The sequence below is a fragment of the Myotis brandtii genome, unplaced genomic scaffold (assembly GCF_000412655.1).
Source record: "Myotis brandtii unplaced genomic scaffold, ASM41265v1 scaffold13, whole genome shotgun sequence".
NCBI classification, from domain to species: Eukaryota; Metazoa; Chordata; class Mammalia; order Chiroptera; family Vespertilionidae; genus Myotis; species Myotis brandtii.
Genome location: NW_005354595.1, coordinates 92,969 through 106,101, shown reverse-complemented (window position 1 = coordinate 106,101; position 13,133 = coordinate 92,969). Strand labels below are relative to the sequence as shown.

At 42.7% G+C, this 13,133-nt stretch overlaps 1 protein-coding gene across 1 annotated transcript in view; it reads left to right on the top strand.

Annotated features, from left to right (window-relative positions):
- SNX30 (sorting nexin family member 30) overlaps positions 1-13,133 on the top strand; it is a gene marked incomplete at its 5' end in the record, with an annotated part of 94,334 nt that overhangs the window by 35,109 nt on the left and 46,092 nt on the right. The window contains 2 exons of the mRNA XM_014534450.1: positions 6,086-6,277; positions 11,769-11,879. Of these exons, the coding sequence (XP_014389936.1) occupies positions 6,086-6,277; positions 11,769-11,879 (303 nt within the window). The remainder of the gene's footprint in view (positions 1-6,085; positions 6,278-11,768; positions 11,880-13,133) is intronic.

Sequence of the window (13,133 nt, the reverse complement as noted above, 5' to 3'; positions counted from 1 at the left end):
GTAGCCTAAAGTATTCTATCTCATGGGATAAATTTTTTTCAAATGTATATATGTGCTCTTGAGGACTATGCTTCTTTCTTCATATTTTGGTTTTCTTGTGTCTGAATGATGAGATAGTGCAGATGGATGTATTTTTCGGTATACTTGTGTCTGATGAGCTGTAATGTAGGCCTGCGAGTTGCCTCCCATCAGAACAATTGAATTATTGGATCCCCTGTGTTTCTACTTGATGTTAGAATTGTCTCCTTGGATCTTAGGTTGAGTTGAGTAATCAGCTGACAGATGGGCAGAGTGATTTGTCAGTGGGGAAAGGGTCAGAAGAAAGCAAACCAGGGTCCTGGACAGTTGGTCAGGGAAACTTGGCCTGGTTCCTCTCTGTTGGACCCAGTGTAGCCTGGCTTCCTTCTTGTTCTAGGTGCCCTCCCATCTGCGTAGAGACCACCCCTTCCGGATGTGCCGTCTCGCCTGCTCTGCGCTTGGTGGACCTGCCCAGGGCAGCTGACCCAGTTGCCTTCAAGTTGCTCAGATCTTTCTGTTACATCTCTACCACCATGGTTAGATGAAGCCATGTGGGCAGGGTGCCCTCTGCTGGTGGGCCTCACATGGTGTATCTGCCTGTGCTTGACATCCCCTTTTTGATACAGCGAGACACTCTGGTGGTCTTGCTCTGCCCCACTGTGGGCCCTTCCACTCTCCCGTGCTCCCTAGACAATGGCATTTACAAATTAGAGTGGATGTGAGTTGTTCAGGACATTTGCTACTTCTTAGGTAACCTTGCTAATGTAAGTAACCTCAGTGCCGTGGGTTAAAGATACCTCTTAGTTCTTTTCTCAGTTGTGTCCCAATCGTATCCAGTAAAAAATTTTTGAAAGTTTTGGATTGCACCCTTTCCTAGTTTCCAATCTGGTACAATTTCAGCCACTGTTTCTCTCTTTCCTTCCTTCCCTCCCTGCCTCCCTCCCTCCCTCCCTCCCTTCCTTCCTTTCTTCCCTACTGCTCTTTCCCTCCCATTCTCTAGGCCCGTGGTTGGCAAACTACGGCTCGTGAGCCACATGCGGCTCTTTGGCCCCTTGAGTGGCCCCTTGAGTGTGGCTCTTCCACAAAATACCACGTGCGGGCGCGTGTACAGTGAGATTGAAACTTCGTGGTTCATGCGCAGAAGTCGGTTTTCAGCCTGGGCGAGTCTGTTTTGAAGAAGTACTGTTGATATTTGGCTGTTGACTAATGAGTTTGCCGACCACTGCTCTAGGTTGTTAGGTTAGGACCCGGAGGGTGAAAAGAAGAAGAACGCAAAAATTCACTGAGTTTATCTAGACAAGAGTCTACATTTGTGATTTTGAGTGCGTAACATTCTAATTGGTAAACACAATTGTTTCCTGGTCATTGTGCCATTGGGGTTTTTCCAGAGTTCACTCTGTGTTCTTTGCTGTTAGGAACATCTTTGAACAAAACATTTTTGGGATTTTTCCTTTGAATTTATTCTCCAAAGTGGGCCAAACTGTAAAACTTTATGATGAAGTCAGCAATCAAGAATGTTCTGTTCAACTCAGCCAGTGGTGCTCAGTGGTTGAGCGTTGACCTATGAACCAGGAGGTCATGGTCCAATTCCCGGGTTGCAGGCTCGATCCCCAGTGGAGGGCATGCAGGAGGCAGCTGATTAGTGATTCTCTGTCATCATTGATGTTTCTATCTCTCTCCCTTCCTCTCTGGAATCAATAAAAGTATATTTTTAAAAAATAAAGAAGAATGTTCCGTTGAGTTTGTGTAGGGTATATTCATTCTTCAAGCATCTCTGTGTGCTGGCAGGAGCCGGGGTGGACTGGGGAGGGGTGGGGAAGATGAGGCCAGTCAGGTACAGTCTGCACATTCAGAGACCTCTCCTCCTCCCCTGAGCCGTAAGGATGCCTTCAGAGGCTTTTCAAGCTCTTCTGAAGGTTTTTCCTTGTGATGAGAACTTTCAAGATCTACTCTCAACAGATTCCGAATATGCAATACAGTGTTATTAACTATATTTAACAATGATTAACCTTTTTCAAAGAGCACTCTGGCTGCGGTTGGAGGACTGACTATGGGAGAGCAAAACTAAAACAGGAGGCTTTTGTGCTGAGCCAAGAGGATCTTTCACTTCTCAAATTCTGTAGGTCACAGTGGTCGTAAAGGTGCTGCTCCCCCACGACACCTGCTCTAGCCTCTGTCTCTCAGCGCAGCAGATCCATTGCTGGGCGACTCTGAGGGCAGGGGGACCTGGGCCCTTCCGTCCACCTCACCCTCTGCCCTTTCCTCCCAGGGTTTTCATATTTTCTCTCCACACGAGGACCATATTTTGAGGGGAATCCTTTGGGGAACACCTTGTATTAAGACCCCAAGGAAAATGTTAGCTTTTCTTGACTGGCTTCAGAAACAGAAGCCTCGTGTTTCCCCAAATGGATTTATGGCCAGAGAGTGGAGATGAGGGGCCACGTTGGGTTGGGAAAAGCCACCTTAAGGGGATTCAGTTTGATAAGAACCTTGAAGTAGGAACCAGAAACCTGGCTCCACTCTTAGCATAGCAATGACTAGTGTCGCTACATTTGAACACGTTCCTTAAGCGTTTTGGATCTACTTCCTCATCAGCAGAGACCATGTCTGTCCTGCTAACCTCACGAGGCCCATGTGGGGTGCAATAAAATAAGAATGTGGAAGCACTGTGTCCAGAGGTGCCATGGAAACCTGCGCTGGTAGCACCCCTTTTTAGGAAACTACAGATACTGGTAGCTTGGTGCTGTTTGTATGAGCTCAAATAATTGTCTGTGTAATACCCACAGCAGGAGTGCGAGTGTTTTCCGTGGTCACACACCCCTACGAGGAAAGAACGTGCAGTGTGTCACGGATCCGGAGGACTGACTCTCCCTTCCCTCCCCCACCAACTGATTTGAGACATAGTTCACGTCCCACTGTCTGGCCAAAACATTTCAGACTCTGTGTGGGCTGTTCCTGGAAGGTTATTGGCTGAAGTCCCCATAGCAAAGGTTAGGGAGGTTGGCTGGGAGTCACCGGGAGACCTGCAAACCATTACACACACACACACACACACACACACACACACACACACACACACACACACACACGGCACAATTACAGTCGTTGGGGACTCACAGTGTCTGTGGATGTTATACATGTAAATTATTAAAACTGTGACAATTGCTTCAAAGTTTTGAGAAGGAAGTGACTCATTCTGCCAAGGAGTGGGTCAAGAAAGGGTTCCCAGGGGAAGGGGAATTTGAGCAGATGCCGGTGTGATACCTGGAGACCTGTACATAAAAGAGAGGAGGGGGCTTTGCAGCAAAGACCAGGAATGCGAGACGGCCCGGTGGGTTCCGGGAGCTGGTGTGGTGAGAAATGAGGCTGCTAGGATCGGCCTAGGCCAGACTTGTGGAAAACTGCTGTGTGAGCTGCTTGGTTTATCTGAGTAAAGATGTTGAATTCTTCTTCTTGTGCAATCTTTTGCCACCGATAGAGTCATTCTGGGGCCCATGGCCCGAGTGTTGATGAAATGTTAGGGTGGGTCCCTGCAATGCCAAGCACAGTGCCTGTTTAAATATTTATTGAAATGATGAAAACATGACAGTTATCTCGGAGCTTCAGAGAAGGTGTCTCTCTGAGATCCCCAGATACCCGTGCTCTGTGGTGTCAGCATGCTGAGCAAGCAGGCAGAACCAGCTGGCGGCTGCTGCAGCCGGGCTCGCAGTCACGCCCACAACCAGAGCAGCTGCTGAGGACTTTGCTTTCCCCGCCGAGGTGAAGTGGAGGTGGGGTCCATTCTCAGGAGCACCTTCTGTGAAAATGGTACCCTTTCAGTAGCTACAAACATATTTTTGCTGTTGCGTAATCGAGTGTGTGGTTAAATTATCGGAATTGGTGACATCGCCCTTGACCCCAGGCCTTGCTTCCCTCTGTCTTGTCCAAGCCCTCTTCCCAGATGTCCCAGGATTAGCTGGAGCTCATGAATATGATCACTAGGTTGACCTCTAATTTCCTGTGTGTTCTCTAATCTGGGGGCTCATATCCAGCCTGCAGGCAAGAACAGGGGTGCCTATAAAAAAGAAGGAACTTTTACCATTTGCAACAGCATGGCAAGGCAGAAGGAGTGGTTTTCAACTTTCACCACTGATGTACATGGTCAGAAAGAACCCTAATAAAGGTCAACATAATTTGATGAACAAGAATAGATCCAGGGACAAATGGCAGGGAAGGGGGGGTTAGAGAGAAACCAAAGGACTTGTATGCATGCATATTAGCATAACTAATGACTCAGACACTGGGGTGGTGGGGGCTTGTCCGGGGTAGGAATGGCTAGGTGGTGGGGAGGGGGCAAGAGGAAGAAAAGGAGACATATGTAAAATTTTAGACCAAAAAAAAAAAAAAAGAATAGGGATGTCAGGAGAAGGCATCTTCCACCCCATCCTGGGCTCTCAGACCCATGGGTCAGGAATGTTTTCTGCATTCCTGATCAAGGCACTTTCCATGGTGCCACCTCGCTTTCTTGCCATATTCCTCAGTGTTTGCTCCTGGTGATAGCAAAGTGACATTCAGAAGTTTTACATCTAGACAAGGCTTTGTTCTGTTGTCAAATCTTAAAACCAAAGAAAACTGTAAGATTGCACCTTTTTGTATATTAGGGACATAATTTATTCAAATGGTTTCCTACTAGGGCCTAAAGAGAAAGAAGTCCATAATTTTAAAAAATCTTTGCTTCTCTTTTTTTCCTGGCACTTGCCCACAGCCCCCATTCCACCCCTTCCAATTTTTTTTTGATTGTGGAAAATTTTAAACATTTACAGAAAAGGAGAGAATTGTATAATGGACCTGCAATTACCAGCTTCAACAATTATCAACGATGAGGCATCTTATAGTATCTATATCCCCACCTACCCATCCTTAATTATTTTGAAGCAAATTTTAGACATCCTATCATATCATCCATGAGTATTTTAGTATATATTTCTAAAAGATGAAGACTTTGTAAATCTTAATGCTTCTGTTATCACACCTAATAATTTCTTTTCTTTCTTTTTGATAAAAATTGATTTGAGAGAGAGAGAGAGAGAGAGAGAGAGAGATATTTGTTGTTCTACTTATTCATGCATTCATTGGTTGATTCTTGTATGTGCCCTGATTGGGGATCAAACCTACATCCTTGACATAACAGGATGATGTTCTAACCAACTGAGGTCCCCAGCCAGAGCCCCTAAAAATTTCTTAATATCATCCCATAACTGACCACTATTCAAATTTTCCTGAGTGTCTCAAAATCTTTTAACATTTTATTTTAATCAGGTTCCATTGTAATTTTTTAGAAGTCTCTTAAGTTCTTAAGTTTTTTACATCTCTAGGTTCTCCTATCTCTATCTCTTTTTTTTCTTTGCAATTTATTTATTGAAGAAACTGGGTTTTTAGCTCTCTTTAATTTCACATAGTAAGGATTTTGCTGACTGCATCCTCATAATATTGTTAATATCATCCTCACTCCTCTGTATTTCCTGTAAATTTTTCTTGTGTACAGCGATTTGTTCAGGACTCAGATTCAGGTTTTTGGCAATTATACTTCATAGGTAGTTTTGTGAATGAGCTTCTTTCAGGAGGTACAAAATATTTAGTTGTCTCTTCATGTTGGTTAATTGAATTTTTAAATGTGTTAAATATTTTAGAGGGTTCAGGTCCCTTAATGTTTACTTGGGCCCAGGTGGTAGGTGAGAAAGTGGGAAAGAGTATGTGATGTGCTCACCAAGTTCTTTCGCTGTTGAGGTCTGATGATGGTGGGGTTTTATATTCTGACTGAATTATTTGCTTCTGTTGGTTCCTCCAGTCTTTGCTGGAAGATGAGTCAGTGTGAATCTGGTGTAGAGCTCGGCCATGGCTTGTTTCTCTTGGTCATAAAAGAACTGTTCACTTAAACGTTATGTGAGGAGAGGCTCAGACTCTTTGGAAGTTTTGTTTGTTTGTATTTAGAGGTGTTCATTGGTTTGGCTAAACTGACTACTTTTGCTGATATTCTCCAGGTGTATGTTTTCATTTAATTTGTAAGGTGATTTTTTTCTTCTTTCAGGATCTCATTTTGCCCAACGGTGGAACGCCAGCAGGCACTTCGAGTCCAGCTTCTTCATCTTCCCTTCTCAACAGACTTCAGCTTGATGACGACATCGATGGCGAGACCAGGGATCTCTTTGTCACCGTTGATGATCCCAAGAAGCATGTCTGTACAATGGAGACCTATATCACGTACAGGATCACCACCAAAGTAGGTCCCTTTGTTATCTTGATCCCGTGTTGATTGGTCTTGGAGAATGAGAGTCCTCCCTCCATGATTTCTGCCTTTGCTTTCTCTCTCCTTTTGTACAGTTCTGTTCCCTTTTTATAATTGTGGGTACGGCTTTCTGAGAGAGTAGATACATTCAGATTAAAAGGATTATATGTAAGTGTTTTTAATCTTAAAATGCAAGAGAAATTGTGACTACAGTCTTTCAAAGAAAACTTTAATCCTTATATAGTTGATTCTTCAACAACATGGGTTTGAATGGTGTAGGTCCACTTATACATGGATTTTTTCATTAAATACTGTATAGGTATTTTCATAATAAAATTTTCTTTTCTCTAGATTACTTTATTGTAAGAACACAGCATACACTACATATAACATACAAAATATGTGTTAATTGACTGTTCACATTATTGGTTAACAGTAGGCTATTAGTAGTTAAGTTGTTTGAGAGTCAAAAGTTATATGGATGTGTGTGTGGGGATCAGCACCCCTAATCCCTGTGATTTTCAAGGGTCAACTCTACATTCACTTATTTTCTATCATGATACTATTTAATGTATTATTATCACATTGCATTTGAAACTTATAAATCGTTGTATTAACCTAAATCTCTGTGATGATCCCATAATTATAATTTGGTATAATTAGACTTGATGGTAGGGGGAGAAGGAGTAAGAGAAGGATGGAAACTAATAGTTATGGACTTTTTGCTATGTGCCACTATGATATTACTGCCTTGTCCTCTCACACCTGGTTCACATTTGAAAATTTGTCACATACACATGCACTTACACAGTGTTCCCCCATTGCCATTGCCATTGGGTACCTACTGCTTCCCAGGCACTATGGGCTAGGTGCTTGGATGTGTATTATCTCCTCAGAAGTCCTAGGTCAGTGATGGCGAACCTATGACATGCGTGTCAGAGGTGACACGCGAACTCATTTTTTGGTTGATTTTTCTTTGTTAAATGGCATTTAAATATATAAAATAAATATCAAAAATGTAAGTCTTTGTTTTACTATGGTTGCAAATATCAAAAAATTTCTATATGTGACATGGCACCAGAGTTAAGTTAGGGTTTTTCAAAATGCTGACACGCTGAGCTCAAAAGGTTCGCCATCACTGTCCTAGGTTGATATAATGTATTCCCATGAATTATTTCCAGTTACTTATTTTTTCCCCTAGGGTCAGCTTATTTTTTAACCTGCAGTCAGTGAAATGCAAAACCTGTTTTTCTTGAATTTGTGCTCTGAACAGCTGGATGACAAGGTGACTGCCTGCCTGGCTGCACAGCGATGCTTGCCTCCCTGGATGTTTTCCCACCTTTACTTTACTTCTGGGCCCTACAGTTCACCTCCCAAATGCTAATACTCCAGGGCCTTGTTTCACAGGCTACTGCACATGCTCGCTCTTGTGCCTCTTCTCTTTACTTGCTTCCTTCCCCTTTCTCATTGTGGTCTTATTTCTATTCCTTTTCCTGGGGCTGTTTGATTTCCTATAAGTCAAATAATGTCTCAGTATAACCTTTTCCAAGTTCCAATCCCACATTTTCGTTTGGCTGCGATGTTAACACCTCCAGGTAAACGTGTTGCAGTATTAAGTTTTACTGATTACTGTCAATTCCACTTCTGATCTCAGACCAGAGTCTTTTTCTCTTCCTGTTCCAAATAGCGACACCAGGTTTAATGTCTTGGTGATGCATTTGGAGCCTTCTTTCTGAATGTTGTGTTAAAGATTCGTAGAGAAGTGCGAGGGTGAGAGAGAGAGGACAAACAGGAACACAGGGTCCCAAACACCTGTTCCTGTCCCAGGGCCCATACATCTACTGAGGTTCTCAAGCAAAGTTAATGGTCAGAGGACAAGGTCGTACCTACACTTACTCTGTTACTTTGAGCTTTGATTCCCAGTCCTGCTTCAGATTCCTGATAACCAAAGCTGGACAAAATATAGAGCTGCTTTTGTCTGAGCTAAAATGAGCCTAGGGATTCCGTTGGTTAGAGTGTCGTCCCGATATGGAAGGTTGCGGGTTCGATCCCTGGTCAGGGCACATACAGGAATCAAACAATGAGTTTGATTAAAAAGTGGAACAACAAATCTCTCTTTCTCTCTTTCTCAAAATAAATACATAAAAAATTAAAAAAGAAATGAGTCTAGGGCTGAGAGTCAGTGTAGGCAAAGCAAATCTAAGTCATGGGTTTTTTATCTTCCTCATGGCGGAGAGATCTTTTCAGGCTGAATTGGCGATTTTCTCAGCTGGCTCCTGGAAAGTAACGTCATCATAATAGCTAATTATTGAGCACTTACCATGTGCTGTATTTGTTTGCAATAGAAACCCTTTACATTTTATTTTATATAAGTAATATGTGCTCTTTGTGGAAAATACAACCAAGCTAAAACAGTGAAAGAAATTATCTGTAAGCTCTCTAGCCAGAAATAATCACTTACAACTTTAGGAACCATTTGTCTCTATTCATTTACAAAAATGAGTATTTTACATGCTGTCAATTCACTTACTATTTTGCAAATGTCTTTCTATGCTACTAAATGCCAGTAAACATGCTTTTATGCTGTGATTTCTGAGTGTGCAATAGTGTGCTTTGCGGTATGGATGAGCTGTCACTTATTTTGTGCTAAGTGCTTTAAATGTATCATCAGTTAATCCTCATATGCAGTGAAATAGGTACCGGTGGTATTTTTATTTTGCAGATGAGGAATCTGAGACATAGAGATAGTAAGAAAATTGCTCAGAGACATGCAACTAATACATGGTGAAGCTAGAACTTGGACTCAGGACATGACATGATTTTTAAGAGAGGATTCCCTCCCCCCCCCACCCCTCCCCCCCGCCTTCCCCTGCCTACCCAAGCACTGTGGTTTACTACCGCTGCTGTTGACACTGAGGATGATGTGGAAGCAGACTGGAGGTTAAAAGCCATCCTCCTCTTGTCTTTTACTCTATCACCAGTCATTACCAACACTTATGCCCCAACTAGTTTTTCTTTTCAAATGCCTCAGTGGTTCAACAGGCTGAATCTTGCTGAAAGATCAGTTATAGATGAGGATTACAAAATAGACGTAAGATTTAATGGCAAGAAGGTCATTGCTGACTGGGGAGAGCAGTGCCATTGATGTGGTGGGGTAGAGCCCAGTTTGCAGTGGGTTAGGGTGTGAGAGGAAAGAAAGGCATTATGAGTGGTGGTAGTTTGGCAAGGAAAGCGAGTCTAAGGAAAGAACAATAACGAGTGGGATGTGAATTTGAGGGGGTGGGCTTCTCGCTTGTTTTTTAAGGATGGATGAAACTTGTTTAAGTGCCAGGTGGACAGTGTGGATGGAGAAGGAGACTTCGGGTTGAAGATTGGAGAGTAGAAAGCCACTGGGGAGGTAGTACCCTGAGCAGAAGTGGAAGGAGGGAGGGAGTGGCCTCTAATGAGGGAGGTGGACTTTTTTCATTATTTCTGGAGAAAGGAGGGGAGTCTTTTTGTGGCAGAAAGTTGAGGGTTCTTTGCTTATAGCTGCAGTTTTCTCTATGGAGAGGTTTGAGGTCTTCTACGGGGAGTGATAGGGAAGTTTTGAAGTGGGGCTTCCAAGTTCTGAAAACTTGTACAGGCTTTGTATTAACTGATGTGGAAAATGAGGAAGAGAGTTGATTAAGGAAGTAAAGAAAGACTGCTTGCCAGTGTTGAGGGTCCAGTTGGGGAATTTATTGTGTTGACCAGTGTGTTTGCCTGACTTTGTTTTTCCTTCAGGAATGTGCTCACACGCCCTGGTCTATGTGAGCAAGAAGTGGATGGTTGCATTTCTGCGAGAGTTGTGGGATGGACAGTGGGGAAGGGGCATATTGGCAAATCAGAGGCCCAAGTGATGGCTCATGGAATTGACGCTGAGTAAGGAAGGAAGAAAAGACAGAAGTGAACAGAATATCAAGGAACTGTAGGTCCCAAGAGGCTGAAAACCCAGGGAAATGGAGCCTGCTGGGGGGCTCTGTGAGTCTCAAAGAACATCCTTTCAACTGTCTTCTAACTGTGGAGGAGACCAAGGCTCCAGGAGGCTTAGTGGTGTTTGGGGACTGCTCATGGGCAGGGTTCCTCAGGCTACCTGCTCTCAATATTTCCATGATCCGTATGCCTGAAAATTTGTCATCAGTGATTTGTTCTTCGGATTTAAGTATTCTTCCTCCCCCCTTCCAATTCTACAGTGCTAATTCCTTTGGGGAGTCTTCCAGTAAATCACAAAAACCTAAGTTAAATAAAGTTCCCCACATCTTCCCATCCTTATACTCCATCATAGGAGAAGTTTGTGTTTCATGGGCATAAGCTAACCCGAGGGACTCTGAAAAGGGGAAAAGATGCAGAAAGAGTTAGTTGGGGTCCAGTCCAAGGCTGAGTCCTTTAACTGCACGATTTTACCCAGACTGTGTGAGCACAGCTTTTGGGGAGGGTGAAATCATAATTTTCAACGCCAAAGACTTTAACAGCTTTTTCTTTGATGAATAATTCTTTCCTATGTGTTTTAAAGATATTCTTGGTGGTGTGGTTAAAACAGACTTTTGGCTTTAAAGGGTAATTTTACAAAATGTAGCTTGAGCCATTTTTATTTGGTACTTTAATTCCTGAGAAGTGTGACTGTCATACAGTTGGTACCCCCATAGAGAAGATGGTTTAGCTGAGACATAACTTTAGTTTGGGCAAATCAATGTGTAAAAATCTTGTTTTCCTGTAAATTAATTTAATTTCACTTAACATTGATTTTCATGATCAAAATGCTACAATCACATTTCAGAAAAATTAAATTCAGGAAGGGGGATGAGAGAAATATTTTTATTATACAGTGACATTTTGGTATTATTTACTTGTAGATTTTTTTTTCTTATCAACTGAAATACAATATAATTTCAAGGTTTTGGCTCTGGCCAGAATATAGCAAATGAGGCAAAACCTTTTCCATTTTTATCTAATCTGGCTCCTAAATGAGCTGATGGCCTGTTCTTTCTACTTTTTGTTTGTTTGTTTCCCCCCTGCGTTTGGCAAAACTTGTGAACATATTTATCAGAGAGTGGAGATGTAATTCCTTTTCACAGATTCCCAGATTCGGATTCAGTAGCAATATCTTCAGTGGAGTGATTCGGCTAAAAGAAATTCTCAAACTGAAGCTTGGAGGAAATGAATCAAATGTTTCTGAACACAATTCTGAGGGATAGTTGAGTTCCACTTCCTGAGGGTAAAAAAAACCAAAACAAAACACCACTCACGCACATGGAACGTTTCATTCTAGATCCTTGAATTTTCAACTGGGCCCTGTGGCCCAGACCCTCATTCCGTGCTGGTAGACCCTGCCCTTTGGCTGTGTGTTTGGTGGAAGGAAGGTGTGTTCTTGCCCAGTCTAGTTATTCACAGAGAGTTTTTTCCCTCCCCTTCTGCCAAGATAGGCTCCTATTCCCTTATGCTTATTTTGCTTTATTCTTATTCGCAGAGTACTCGGGTGGAGTTTGACCTGCCGGAATATTCTGTCCGTCGAAGATACCAGGATTTTGACTGGTTGAGGAACAAACTGGAAGAATCGCAGCCCACTCATCTCATTCCCGTAGGTACTAAGTCACTAAAGCTTATTACTCACTTTCCTGCATTTTCTTCCCTGAGACTGTTCACTCAACTCTCACCCCTTCAATTATGGGCAAACTCTGCCTTGCATTTTAGGCCAGTTCCCCCATATATAGAGTAATATATATTTACCGTGTAAATATATATTACTCTTTGGGTTTGGGTTTCTCATTTGCTATATAGTATGCCTGATTTTTGAGTGGGATGGGGTAGTTCTTCACTTCCATTATGACAATTTTTAAAAAATAAATATTGTTGAAAGAATTACACATTCCCCTCTTTTTCTCCCTTTGACCCTCTCTAGCCCACCGCCAGCCCCTGCCCCAGGTCTTCACCACCCTATTGTCTGTGTCCATGGGTTATGCATCTTTGCATACAAGGTTTATGGTTGATTACCTTCCAATCACCCACCCTTTCCCGCCTTCCTTCCGAGATTCCGCACTCTGTTCCATGCTTCTGGATCCACTCCATTCATCAGGTTATTTTGTTAATTAGGTTCCACATATGAGTGAGATCATGTGGTGCTTTTCTTTCTGTAACTGACTTATTTCACTTCCATTATGACAATTTTTGAAGTATGGAGAGTTTTAGTTCTCATTTGCTGCCCCTTTAAAGACTGTTTCCCCTTCCTAGACACTGTTCCTGAGGTTTGGACAGCTGCCACCAGGTGCAGAATGCTGCCTCCGCTCGCTGCTGCTGGGCTTTCTTTAGACGTGGGTAATTCAGGGAGCAGGGATCTAGCACACGGTCCACTCCACCAGTTCTCCATTAAAAAAGCAAGCCCAAAGCCACCTTACTTTTATTTATTTAAGCAGCATAATATTTATCTATTACTTATATCTGCACATTTTAAACCAGAACCAGAGTAAATAAAACAGAAAAGACTACTTAAAATCAGCATACTCATTGAGTACTTTTCTGACTACATTTATTTTTAGTGTAGAAATAATAACTGTTTACACTCCAGATGTTTCTTGGGGTTTTAGTGGCTTTAGGGCAACTTAGGTCATAAACCTCTTCAGCAGGGCTTGCTCTTTCAGTAATAGCCTTGGTTGAATAACTTCTTAGCCCTACCAATTTTCCTGTTACCACTGCTTCTTCTAACGCTTCTTTTTTACACATGGGTGGGGAGGGCTGAATATAAGCCACACTCTGGTGGTTTTCTTAGTTTTCAAGGCAAAAGCAGTCATGTTGCTGGTGCTGTGATGGGAATGATGGGAGGTGGCTGGGCCTCTGT